General features: G+C 41.6%; 1 protein-coding gene across 1 annotated transcript; it reads left to right on the top strand.

Moving 5' to 3' along the window:
* Positions 1–9,186: 9,186 nt before the first annotated feature.
* LOC116803399 (eukaryotic translation initiation factor 3 subunit M-like) lies at positions 9,187–10,168 on the top strand (the record flags this gene model as incomplete). The annotated part of the gene is given in 2 exon segments (XM_032727132.1): positions 9,187–10,109; positions 10,111–10,168. Coding segments are annotated over 2 exon segments (963 nt in total), but the record flags the coding sequence as incomplete, so codon positions are not given.
* Between the last annotated feature and the right edge of the window lie 3,837 nt (positions 10,169–14,005).

Genomic DNA, 14,005 nt, shown 5'->3' with positions numbered 1-14,005 from the left:
TGACAGCGTCACCAGACGCTGAAAATATTTTAAAAAAAAATTCACCAAATGACGGCGGCGAGGGATGCCGAAACCGACAACAAATAACCTGCAACGCCGGCACGACATACTCGTTGCAAGTGGCCCACTTCCAGCGGCCGCTTTAGATCACTGCCAAAATGCAACAAAACTTACCTGTGATGACTCCCATCGCTGTATACCACGTCATCGCTTAATTTTACTCTAAAATTACTTACCAGAACTATTTTTTTTAGTATATATTTTTTAAGCAAAAATCAGAGTACAATAAAATGACAGCGTCATCAGACGCTGAAAATATTAAAAAAAAAGAAGACATTTTTTAAACAAATATCAGAGGACAATAAAATTCCAGCCTCAGTAGGCGCTGAAAATATTCAAAATCTTAAACATATCCTAAAGTCTTTATAGAAACAAACGCAATATTAAGTCGAGGAGGAAGATCCTCAAAATTGTAAAAACATTTTATTTAACATCACATAAAAGTGCAACACCCCTTAAAGTCCAGTGGTCAGGATGCTTATTTGACTGCAGCCATAGAGCACAAATGTAATTTAAATCTGTTCTATTAATTTTTTTATAAACGGGACAGGTGTATAATTTCGAATTTTTTGCAGCCGTTGAGAATATTGCATAAATATGAATTACTGGCATTAAAGTAAAAAGAACCTTATTTGTTGCCTCTACTAATCGTGACGTCCGCTTATCCCAACCAGCACCATCTACGAATAAACCGTATACAAAGACACCTTCTTTTGGTGGCTTTTTGCATTCTTCAGGTCCAACTTTAAGAACGTCGTTATGCATTGTCACTTGGTCGAGAGCCCAGCCTTGATGAGCACGAGCTACCTCTTGACGCATTGCAGTCAGAAATCCTTGTGGATTAAAAAATCCAGACATCCAAAAGACTACAGGACGTGCTCCAAAACACCAATTGTAAAATTGAGTGTGACGCTCGAGGAGTTCAGTGAACCAAAAGCCTAAGCTGGAGGACACCCAACTTCCTCGCTTAAACACTGTCGGCACCCGTGCATTAAAAATATTGTCCAAAGCATCTCGTAGATTTTCACTCATGATGATAGTACCTTCAACAGCTAGTAGTAGGTCCTTAAAAATGTTCCGTACTAAAATTATAATCTAAATAAAAATAAATATTATAAGGCTGCGAAGAACGGGAGGTCAGTTAATAATTAGGATAACATGAAGATAACATGAAATTGGATGTTTCTTTATACGGGGAAGTAACTTGAGTTATCAAAAATGTAGTAATCGTGGGCTTAGGATGTTATGATTGCGGAGGTGTATATTCCGTTAAGTCAAGGCAATGCTCTTTCCAGAACCATTTTTACCGACATTCTTTACTTTCAGTTCTTGCTTCTTTGCGTGCCCGCTTCGACAGTCATTGACTGATTTCTTCTGGGTCATGCGCAACATTGGTCAACACACTTGCCCTGCGACTTTGTCTATCGAATCTGTGTGCTGAATCTCAACCTTCTTGCTTTCATAATTCCTGAGATCTCGACATTCAGACGGACATGTCTAGATCGACTCGGTTATTGCCTGTTACACACTTTTCAACGAATCAACGAGTAACGGGTATAAAAATACAAAAGTGTGGGAAGGACAGGGCGGCTTGTGAGCGTTTCAATTGGCGTGGTAACATCAGTAAGTGTTTGTCTGTAGAATCTGATTGCATACTCTCAACTTTAGTTTATATGATTTCTGAGATCTGGAAGTTAATACGGAACGACAGAAAAATGGTGCTGAAGAATAACACATTCCAAGCTCACGGAACTAAAAATTGATATATTTCAGGTCTTGACGTGTGAACTAGATCAAATTTTTTCATTAGGGTGACTTGCCTCTTGGCGTTTAAAAAAATATATATATACGTGCGGCGCAGCGCAATTTGATCATAAACATCCCGGCGCCCTGAAAGATGGTTTCTGAAGAGTAATGCTAACTTCGCGATCGTGCTAGCACTCGAGTCCATCTGCCTCTATGATTTCAATGCTCTGTATATCAGCTAGGAATTGCTGTGCTGTACGTGCGCGTTTCCGAAATGCTTTATTCGTATTGGACCAGTTTTCTTATTATATTGCGTGCGTTAAACATCCAATATTTTTGGCCGTACCATAACAAACAGTGCAGAAACTCCTGGATGTTGATATGCCCAGTGCTCATTATGTACCATCACCTTTGTGATGCGGTGTAACACCTAACGGTAGTTCACTGTCCAAAGTTATCTTCGGGTTTTAAAAGAGTCCCGTTGACATATTTCCACGAATCGTATGTTTTAGGTGTCAAAATTGTCTTTGCCCACGGACTCTATGCGTGTACTAGAAGACTACACTTTTTCACTTATACTATTACAAGACACTTTTTTATTGCTTATCTTGGTTATTTATCGGGTGGGTAAGTGCTGGCAACAAAAACGGACAAAGGAAATGCTGCTGAGTTTGGAATTTCAAATTTGTTTATCAACTGTTGCAAAGTGCAATATTTACGGGTTGGATTTCTTCCCCCCTTCTAAAATAACGTGCCTAGCTTAATTATGAATTTCGGTTAAGCGCTCTCTTAATTCTCTTAAAAATTCGTTCTCTGTATTTGGGTTTTCTAGTTCTGTCCGTATTTGTTTGGTTACAAATATAATATATCTGAATTTTATTATTAATGTAGTGTAATGGGTCTTGAATAATAACACAAGTCTTTTGGTGTTTATTGCAGTCGTCAGGCTGACTTAGGTTTTTATTTGGTTTTTCTTATATTTTTGTTTGGCAGAAATGGTTCTGCCAGTTTAACGTCTTCACAGTGTCTGCGTTTTGAGTTTTGAATATATTTCGTCTTAGGCTAAACCGCGTAGCTGCGCTGCCGGGTACGCCAGCGGCGGAGCGGCTTTGTTATGTATATCTTATATATCTAGTCTTATCAAGAGAGCGAGCTATGTATGTACTTATATACTATGGCGTGGGAATGCTGACCATGTACTTATACTTTGTAGCCTTCAAGTGTACGATCATGTTACATCCGCCTTGGGCCTTATTGCTTGCATAAACATAAACATAGCAACAAAGTGCTGCTATATGCTATTATACTTAAATGTTCTTAATATTACATAGGCACATACTACACCTCCCTCCTTTTGAAAAATAACGTAACCTAACCTAGTGAAGTTATTTTAATTATTAAATGCAAATTTTTTTTTTTATTATTATTATTATTTTTTTTTTATCTGTCATTTTTGTTCAGCTTGAACAATATTATTATTAATATAAAAGATTTTGTAATACGAAATAAAAATATACATAGTGTATGGAAAATTTTTGTATAAATGATTAAGAAAAAAATAAGTTTAAATTCAATTATGAATGAAATTTCTTTAATCTATCTTTATGAACTATTTGTTTCTTGTTTTTATTAGTAAGTAGCGTAATATTGTTATTATCTCCTATGTTTTCTATCTTATAGGGCCCTGTGTATTTAAAGTCTAATTTATGACCTACCTCATTTCTTAGTAAAACTTTATCTCCTACTTCTATGTCATTTACTTTTAAGTCGTAATTTCCCTTATTTTTCTCTTTATGTGCTTCAAGCAGTTTTCTTGCTCGAGCATATGCTACTTCTAACCTATATTTACTCTCCTTAGCGTAATCATCTATATTATATGTTGGTTCTATGCTATGTAGCTTATTAAAATGTTTTGGTAACCGAAAACTAATTCATATGGACAGTAATTATTTACCATATATGGGGTCGTGTTGAAGCAGTATACGAAATATTGAAGCCATACGTCCCAATCGGTTTTGTCCGCCGATGTGTCGGATCGTATATACTCGTTTAAAGTTTTATGACTTCTTTCTACTACTCCAACTGTCTGGTGGTGATTAGCTGTTGATGTTATATTTTTTATTTTCAAATATTTACATAGGTCAGTAATTATTGAATTCTTATACTCTGTTCCCATGTCCGTTATGAACGTCTTCATTGGACCGTACTGTCTGGTTGTGATGAGCTGTTGATGTTATATTTTTGATTTTCAAATATTTACATAGGTCAATAATTATTGAATTCTTATACTCTGTTCCCATGTCCGTTATGAACGTCTTCATTGGACCGTACTTTGGAATAAATGATTCAAATATAGCTTTTGCGACTGTTTTTGCGCTTTTTTTTGCTATAGGTATGGCAAACTAAGTACTTTGTAAAATCACATATGAGAGTGACTGCGTACTCGTTACCATTTTCTGACTTAGGTAGTGGAGCAATTGTCTCCACGACAACTCTATCGAAACCATGCCTGAACTACATTGTAGTTCGAAAGTGGCTCATATTTTAAAGTGTCCATATTGACTAATTGATCAGAACCTGTTGTGTTCAAAATTCGGACCACTGTATTACTTGATGTTGCGATTGTATTTGCAACATAAATACCAGTTTGAATTTCCATTCCTGGTTTGGAATTAAAATGTTATAATCTTTTAATGATACTATTAATCTTCGGACAACTTGGGATCATGCTGGTAATAAAGTTGTGTTAATACCAGAGCTGTATGTTATGGGAATATAAATTGGAATCATATTTTTTAATGAAATCTATTCCTATTATTCCATCACACGGTATGGGAAAATTTTTATCTACTAAATGGAAGTCGTGTGGGATAATGTATTTACCTGTCTGTATCTCAATAAAAGTCTGTCCTCGAGACTGAATTTTCTGTTGGCTTATGCCTTGAATGTTTATTTTGTTATTTATTTGAATATTAGAAAATTTGTCAGAGTTCTCTTTGAGAATAGAGATATCTGCATCTGTATCAAGAAGAAAAACAAGTTTTACACCTGTTTCGGCATGAATGAATGTGGAAAATATATTGAGATTATAATTAATGGTGTATACTCTACGATCTTCTTCTACTGAGTACCTAAAGGCTGTTGCGAGTTTCCCTGATCTTGGATTACTCGTACATTGGCATTATTTCCGTTATTGTTATTCTGGTTGTTGTTATGGCCTCTGTTTCCATTATTGCGGCCTCTATTATAGCCATTATAGCGGTTATTTCCATTATAGCGGTTTTGATAACCGTTATTCTGGTAACCGTTATTTTGGTAACCGTTGTTATAGTTGCTTCTATTACTATTGTTATTGAAGCCTCTACCTCGGTTACCACCTCTATTGGCATTGCCGTATCCTCTGTTAGATCTGTTACCTCTAAAGTACATCACTTTATTGATGTCACCGGTAACTCTTGCACTCGTTATCCCACCACATCCATAGGGTTGCAAGTCCCTGCTTCCAGTACTGTTTTGATACTTTCGGGCTCAGCACGATGTATCATGGTTTCAATTGCCTCTTTGGTGCTTAGACCAGTGGCATGTTCTAGAGGTATACCCTCATCGATATAGGAAGCTTCTAATAGCTTTCTCAGGCTATCAACTTCAGCGGTAAATTGCGTTGCAGTTTTACCTCTCTGCTGAACTGTTGCTAGCTTTGCTTTGACATTACTGGATGTCTCACCAACAACTACTTTCTGCAATTTGTTTATAATTGCTGGAATTGTCGTTTCATTGTCAACTGAGTTCAAAATTGTGCCAACTATTTTTGACTTAATGACCTCAACTGCAATGTCTTCAAATGGTCCCTTAGCTAGGTCTACCGATTTGATTGTTCTGCCATGGTTAATTTATTTTCTGAGTCAGCTGCGTTATTTGTTTTATTTTCTTCCTTCAATTCCTTCTAATTTTGCTGGTATAGTTAGATCGTGAAGATCTTGCTCTTTAATATCTTTCTCGACTACAGTTCTATTTTCTTCGTCTGAGTCAGTGTTTTCTTCATTCAAATTTATTGTTAACGGAGTGTTTACTATTGTCGGAATTTCTATCTGGAGGCTGAATTTATTTTTTATTAATATTAATTTTTCTCTTAATGCCACCAGTAGTTCCGAAACTTTAGCACACTGTTTGCTGTCCAAATTCTATATATTCTGTTGTATCAGTTCTCTGACTTCATTGTAACTATTTACCAATGTTTGGGCATTTTTATTTATCGTTACAGCTTGTATTGGTCTAAGCTTTAATAAGCTTTTCCCAGTCCATGCTGTGGTATACTTATACTTTCGAATTTAGGAATTTGTATTTTTGGATTCTAATCTAGATAAAGTCAATATTACGTTTATATTTAAATTTATTTATTTATTTTTTCAAAATTTTTTTTTCATATTTTCGTTTATAATTGAGTTTCCTCATAATTTCCCTTAAATATTATCTAAACCGTTAGCGTTCTTCTTCTTCTTCTTATTCTTTTAATAATATATATATATTCTTCTTTATTTTAATATATATTTTTAATTTTGCTTATTCCATTTGCCTCTATAGACATTTATATTTGGAATTATTTATTTCTTAAATTTTTGTCAATGTTCGTAAAAAAAATTTTGTTTTACATTATTGCCTGCCTGATTTGGCTTCACGGGCCATATTGGGTTAACAGGGCAAAGTAGTATATGCTCCGTTATACAATGTGTCTTACAATTTTTCTTATATATATATAAATTTATATTTATTGTTATTAAGTTAATATTCTACTGCTGCTGATGTTCATCTCCTGGTGTCGGCTGGGCCTCGCCGGGGGTGGCACGCTGACACTCCCTCGCTGCTGTCTATTTATGGGCTGCTGATGATGTTGATGGCTGCTCACAAGTCCCCAGGTAGTGAGGACTCCAGACTCCTTCGCAGTCCGGGGGCAGGACTTTTTTGGCATCGTTAGTGCTGGTGCTGGTGCTGGACATGCCTTGGGTTTTGGAACTTCGTTAATAATTGTTATATTTTTAGTATTTTCTGAGTGATTTTTCTCTAGTTTTCAGCCTTCCAGTCCAGTTTTCCTCCAATATGTGTTTCTTATTTCGTCAATTTGTCCATCGTTGGACGACTGTCACGGTCGACAAGTAATGGGTCTTCAAAAATAACACAAGTCTTTTGGTGTTTATTGCAGCCGTCAAGGCTGACTTAGGTTTTTATTTGGTTTTTCTTATATTTTTGTTTGGCAGAAATGGTTTTGCCAGTTCAACGTCTTCACAGTGTCTGCGTTGTGAGTTTTGAATATATTTCGTATTAGGCTAAACCGCGTAGCTGCGCTGTATATCTTATATATCTAGGCTTATCGAGAGAGCGAGCTATATATGTATTAATAATACTTATGTATTATGCATTTGGTCGGTGTGGGAATGCTGACCATGCACTTATACTTTGTAGCCTTCAAGTGTACGATCATGTTACATCGGCCTTGGGCCGTATTGCTTGCATAAACATAAACATTAACATAGCATCAAAGTGCTGCTATATGTTAGTATGCTATTGTAGGGGTACTATAAACCCTCTTATTTAAATAAAACAGGAACGCAGGATTTAGCCTCTTAAGTTTATTCGGTACTTTGCATTTCCAACTTTAGCAATCGACTGACTCCCTCTCCGTTACTGATCTGCCTCTCTGCTTGTTGCTACAGAGCCGATGTTGCGAAACAGAGAGAATGCCACCCGAAAGCGAACCATGACTTAATGTTTATACACTTAATGTTTATATACTACGTTGCTATACTGAACTTATGTATGCGTACCTCTAGCCTACTACACTACACTTAAATGTTCTTAATATTACATAGGCACATACTCCTCTCAAATACAAAAGGATTAAAATTAATAATATAAATCAAATTTATATTTTCCAATTGTATATTTAATAAATGGGTTTAAAATATTTGTTTAGCTATTGAGCTTTTTCAATAGCTGTTGCGAATAATAAAAAGGCGAAGAAAGTTTATTTGTTACGGCAGCTAGGGCCGACAATGAGCTATATCGAATGCAGAAACTAAATCTTTTCCGAAACACGAAGAAGTGGCAATTGGCGGGACAGACAGCCGAAATGCAGCGCCCACGCTTAACGCAGGTAGATAACAAAAAGAACAAGGAATGAGCGCCGTACAGATAAATGCGTGCGAGAACAGCATTTTGCACTATGGGCATCGCAACTGCTACCACTGACTAAATCGGCTCACAATATTAAAGAATGTGAGATTAGTCTACTGCACAGTTTTTTCGGCTGCATGACCCAACGTCCTCCCCCGTTGGAAGCTTGGCTTCCAACAGAGTCCTCAAGGGAAAGCAGACACAGCTTGTTCACTGCCCGCCTTATTACTCCAGACGCTGTCCTCTATTCTGCAACTCGAGCGACGCCGTCTCTGCCAGGAATCAACTGCATGACTCTCGCCAAAGGCGATCTCATTGGGGGTAGATTCTCGTCCTTAACAAGAACGACGTTGTCCACGGCTACGCCAGGCTTTGGGGTGCGCCACTTGGAACGCTGCTGGAGCAACGTCAAGTACTCTTCCTTCCATCGCGACCAAAATATTTGCTGAAGAAAGGAGATGCGCTGCCAAGAGTCAAGCCGATTATAGTTTTGGCCCGTTATATCTGGCTCGTCAAACGACGTAGGCGGACCACCATTGAGAAAATGCGCCGGAGTGAGGACGTCCAGATCGGCAGGGTTCTCTGAAATGGGAACTAAAGTTCTGGAGTTAATAACTGCCGAGATGTGGCACACCAGCGTCCTTAGCTCGTCGAAGGTCAGAAACGCCGTGCCCACAGCGCGGTAGAAATGATGTTTGACCGTTTTCACCGCTGCTTCCCAATGTCCACCGAAATGGGGCGACCGTGGAGGGATGAACAACCGCCAGTCAATCGTCTCCGAAAGGTAAAAATTCTGAACGGAGCCTTGATGCTCGCTGCTGAGAAATAACCTTCGAAGTTCCAGAAGTTCATTTTTGGCGCCGATAAAGTTGGTGGCGTTGTCTGACAAAATGCTTCGGCTTCCGCCGGGTGCATATGAACCTCTTGAGTCCGCACAGAAACGCAACTGTCGAGAGATCCTTGATCAGCTCCAGGTGCACTGCCTTGGTTGCAAAGCATATAAATACGCACACGTAGCATTTAACCGCGGGCTTGTTGCGACTATCCGACTTGTGAAAGAAGGGTCCACAGAAGTCTATACCAGCAACCTCAAAAGCGTGTTATCCTTCCAAGCGCTCCTTGGAAGGTCCGCCATTATGTCCTTTATCAGGCGCGGCTTAATTCGAAAACATCTGATGCGCCTGTTCACGGCCGTGGTAACCGTCTTCCTCCCCCTCGCAGATTGACGGCATTCTGAACAGCATTGTGTCCATCATGATCACGATACCCCTGGATCGCGGTGAGAACATTGTGCTGGCCTACTGCGAGAAGATGACCAAGGCTCCCAATCTTCCCCTGGGCAAGGTGTGCCTCCAGTCGTTGTGGCGTCTGTTCAACAAACTGGACACCGCCTCTCCCCTACGCTACCATGTGTACTACCAACTGGTCCAGGTGCTGGAGGTCTTCTCAGGTGTGGATCAGCTGAAGTCCCAGTTTGCCAACTGCTCACCTTCGTCGGAACAGATGCAGAAGCTGTACCGCCTGCTGCACGACGTGACCAAGGACACCAACCTGGAGCTGTCTTCAAAGGTTATGATTGAGCTGCTGGGCACCTACACGGCGGACAATGCTTGTGTGGCCCGTGAGGATGCCATGAAGTGCATTGTGACTGCCTTGGCCGACCCCAATACATTCCTGCTGGATCCTCTGCTGTCGCTGAAGCCTGTGCACTTTTTGAAAGGCGACCTCATCCACGACCTGCTGTCCATCTTCGTGTCCGATAAGCAGCCAGCGTACGTGCAGTTCTACGAGGATCACAGGGAGTTTGTCAACTCGCAGGGATTGAACCATGAGCAGAACATGAAGAAGATGCGTCTGCTGACCTTCATGCAGCTGGCCGAGAGCAGCCCGGAGATGACATTCGAAACGCTAACCAAGGAGCTGCAGATCAACGAAGACGAAGTTGAGCCCTTCGTCATCGAGGTGCTGAAAACAAAGCTGGTACGCGCACGTTTAGATCAGGCCAACCAAAAGGTACACATTTCATCCACAATGCACCGAACCTTCGGAGCTCCACAATGGGAGCAGCTTCGCGATCTGCTGCAGGCATGGAAGGAGAACCTAAGCACAGTGCGAGAGGGTCTAACGAGCGTCTCCGCAATTGGACTTGGCTCGATCCCAGAAGCTGATACACTAGGCCCACCACTTCCAAAAAACTACTCTGATGATGAACAAATGCTGGCCTCAGGGCAATGGAGTGACGACCTAAATTATTTTCAAGAATACGAGAGGGCTGGATAACTTGAATAAATTTATAAGTAAAATAGTTGGCAAGCAAGTGTTTTGATAATTGCGAAGAATACTTTAATAGCTTACAATTAAGTTGTAGTGTTTTTAAAGGCATTTAACGGTTTTCATTCAAATCCTTTTTATGAATTAAAGCTAAAAGAAAAAAAAAAAAAAAAATGCTTTCATGGTAATGAGAAATAATTGCCAGAGTCACCGGATGGGACCTTGGAAGGATTTTCGGGTGGCGGCCATCGAAGTCCAATAGTTGCAGTTGATTTGCAAACCGAGAGGTGGCCAAGTGCAGTTGAGAGCCAGAATCTAACAAGGCCCTGCAGGGAACGAACAGTCCCGACCGATTCTGCACTAGAACGGTTGCAGTGACTAGCAGCACAAGGTCACTACCGAGATCCTGGGCAATTAGAGTATACGAAGTCGAAAGCGGGGCAGAAGGCTCAGTGTGGGAGCTTGAAGACACCGGAACATGTGGCTGCGAGGAAGGCGGACCATCTAGGTGGAGCAGCGTATGATGCCTGATTCCACAGGTGCGGCAGCGGCTCGAGCTGCATTGCCGTAGCTGATGACCTGCCTTTAGTCAATTTAGGCAAAGTGCTAGTCTCTGTGCCTCGCGCAGATGGCGCTAAGTCTCTAAATTGCGGGCAATAATATATGGCATGCTCTGCACTACGGCAAAGCATGCAACCAAGATAATTTTGGGTGATAGCAACTAGCGTCGAACGATTTCTGCCCACCTGAACGCCTGGCGCATAGGTTGCCATGGCGCAATCCACGGCCTCCAAAGTCCTACATCGCTGCTCCAGGAATGCAGCTAATGATTCCCACGACGGAATAAGGTTGGCAAGCGCTCCAAGCGCTCCTCCCACTTAGCTTGGCTCGCCGCATCCAGCTTTTGCAGCAGCACTTGCACTATGATGCAGCCAGCGATTTGCTCAGTGGTGCCCAAACCTTTCAACGCACGAAAGTGAGCGTTAAACTTGTCCGACAATTCCCGAAGCGATGCCACTGAACCATTCCGTACTACCTTTAAACCCAGAATCTCGGTGATGTGCGCCTGAAAAACAAGACGACTATTATCAAACCTTTTTTGAAGCAACTCTAAAGCCGCTTCGTAATTGCTGTTTGAAATCTCCAATGATCGGATAGTTTCCAGTGCTGAATCCTTCAAACATGACCGCAGATGTTGAAATTTCTCAATGTTGGAGAGGTCCGGATGGCTGTCGATTAAGCTCGTGAACACGGAGTAAAAATCAGCCCAGTTTGCGTAGCCTCCGCCAAACGTTGGCAGCTGCACAGGCGGCAACGGCATCGACATCGGCCGCGGCTGCGTTTGAGGACCACTACACTGGTGGGGCACAACACCTTCCGCAAGCGTTGAGTGCGGCGCGATATGCACATTGCGTTTGACTATTTCCGCGCGCACACTAGCCTTGAATTCAACGATGAATTCATCGAAAGACTCGCTCATTTCACTGTCAATTTCGTCGAAGTCCAATAAATGCGTGCGAGAACAGCGGTTTGCACTATGGGCATATTAAAGAATATGAGATTAGTCTACTGCACAGTTTTTTCGGCTGCATGACCTAACAATATTAATGTCAAGAGTAAGTCGTAAATTGTTGGATTTTATTTAATCTGATATTTCCAGAGTGGTTAGTGGTTATGTACTCAAGTATTTTGTTTTCTAAATTGGTGGCCGCCACGATAGTAGGTAATACAAGGGCATAAATGCGCCACCAACGGTGGTACGCGCCGTAATTGTGACACACTACTGGAAGTGGAACTACACTCTTAGTTAGGTCATGTCTTCTCCGCGGAGAAGGAGAAGCCCAATAAGCTCTCCGAATCCGGCAAGGATCTGGCGGATGATGAGGATCTTAATGCGACAATCATCGAGATGGGGGATAAGACCGCGATATCCTCTCAGGAGCTAGGCATGGAACTGAGTCTGCTGAAACAGGCTCTTAGTTAGATACATCATCTTCTCCGCGGAGAAGGAGAAGCCCAATAAGCTCTCCGAATCCAGAGAGGATCTGGCGGATGATGAGGATCTTGATGCGACCATCATTGAGATGGGGGATAAGACACCTATATCCTCTCAGGAGCTAGGCATGGAACTGGATCTGCTGGGTAAGGAAGAAGCGATACCGGCGGATGGTGATCTGGGTATCTCCAGATCACCAACGCCGACGATGGAGCCGATCATTTAATAGTCGGGAGTACAGGGATAGCTCACGTGAACATCCATCGCGCCAAGGCAGACTCGACTGTGCTGGCAAGGATGTTCACCAAACAACATATTGGGCTAGACCTTGTACAGGAACCCTAGTATAACCAGGGAATAAAAGGACTGTACGTGAAGAACGCCAAAGTGATTTGGGATCAACGGGCCTCTAGCCCTAGAGCCTGTATCCTGGCATGTAGAAGTATAAATTGCTCCGACATTTGTTACTAGGGTAAGATTTGAGGTTCTGGACATTACACTTTCCAGCAGATCAGTGGCTTCGCATATAAGCGGAGTCAATGTCAGATCACAGAATTATCCGTTTTAACATAGGGCTAAATATTGAATGTAGCGAGCGTAGGCGCAATCCCAGGAATACGAACTGGGAAGGGAGAACGGAGGATAACTCCTATACCATAGGAAGTAAGGAGAAACTTGAGCTACTACTGGCAACTCACTTTCCGGGAAGCACGCTTCAAACGGATGGGAATACCCCGGTAACGGCACAAAGTAGCCCGTGTGCTACTGATTGGTCCAAAGCAAAATCAATAGTAACAACGGAGAGATTAAGATGGGCAATTGGTACGTTCCAGCCCTACAAATCTCCTGGTCCAGATGGCATTCAGCCAATAATGCTACAAGGAGCGCTAAATCAGCTAGCAATGCCGATCAGGAAAATACTGATCAGCAGTCTAGGTTTAGGACACATACCTACTGCCTGGAGTATAGCAAAAGTGGTCTTCATTCCAAAAGCTGGAAAGGAAGACATCACTGATCCGAAGTCGTTCAGACCCATCAGCCTGACATTGTTTTTGCTATAAACGTTGGAAAAGCTAGTGGATGTCAGCATTAGAAGCACTCTACTTGTAGAGCATCCGCTCCAACGGACGCAGCATGCCTACAGGGCGGGCACCTGAAAAGCCTTATTGAGGATTTACTTACTCATAAGGAAGTGGCGTTATGTGCCTTCTTAGACATACAGGGTGCATTCGACAATACCTCCCATGAGGCTGTCAACGCATCCCTGGCAAGAAGAGGACTAGATGCAACAACCAGCAGATGGATCAAATCACTACTGGCATCTAGGCGAGCCACGGCCACTATAGGAGGACAGTCGTCCACAGTATCTACCACAAGGGTTGCCCCCAAGGGGGTGTCCAAGGATATGCTGACGATATTGTCATTATAGCCAGAAGTAAATATGAGGAAACACTCTGCGATATCATTCAACTGGGCCTCAATATGACCAGCGAATGATGCAAGGAAGTAGGCCTGAGCCTAAATCCTGGCAAAACTGTTATTGTTCCTTTCACAAATAGGTACAAGCTACAGAGAATGAAGGCAATAACCCAGTCAGAATGTCGCATAGAGGCCAGCAAAGAAGTTAAGTGTCTTCGGATAACCCTCGACTCCAAACTTAGTTTCAAAACTCATGTTGATAACACAATTGATAAATGCACCAGAGCACTTTTCACTCACAATAAGGTGGATCCCGGGACACAACAACATCCCGGGAAATGATCT

Source organism: Drosophila sechellia, unplaced genomic scaffold (genome assembly GCF_004382195.2).
Source record: "Drosophila sechellia strain sech25 unplaced genomic scaffold, ASM438219v1 Y_07, whole genome shotgun sequence".
In the NCBI taxonomy this organism is placed as follows: domain Eukaryota; kingdom Metazoa; phylum Arthropoda; class Insecta; order Diptera; family Drosophilidae; genus Drosophila; species Drosophila sechellia.
The sequence above is the reverse complement of the archived record's forward strand: the minus strand, read 5'-3'. Positions and strand labels throughout refer to the sequence as shown.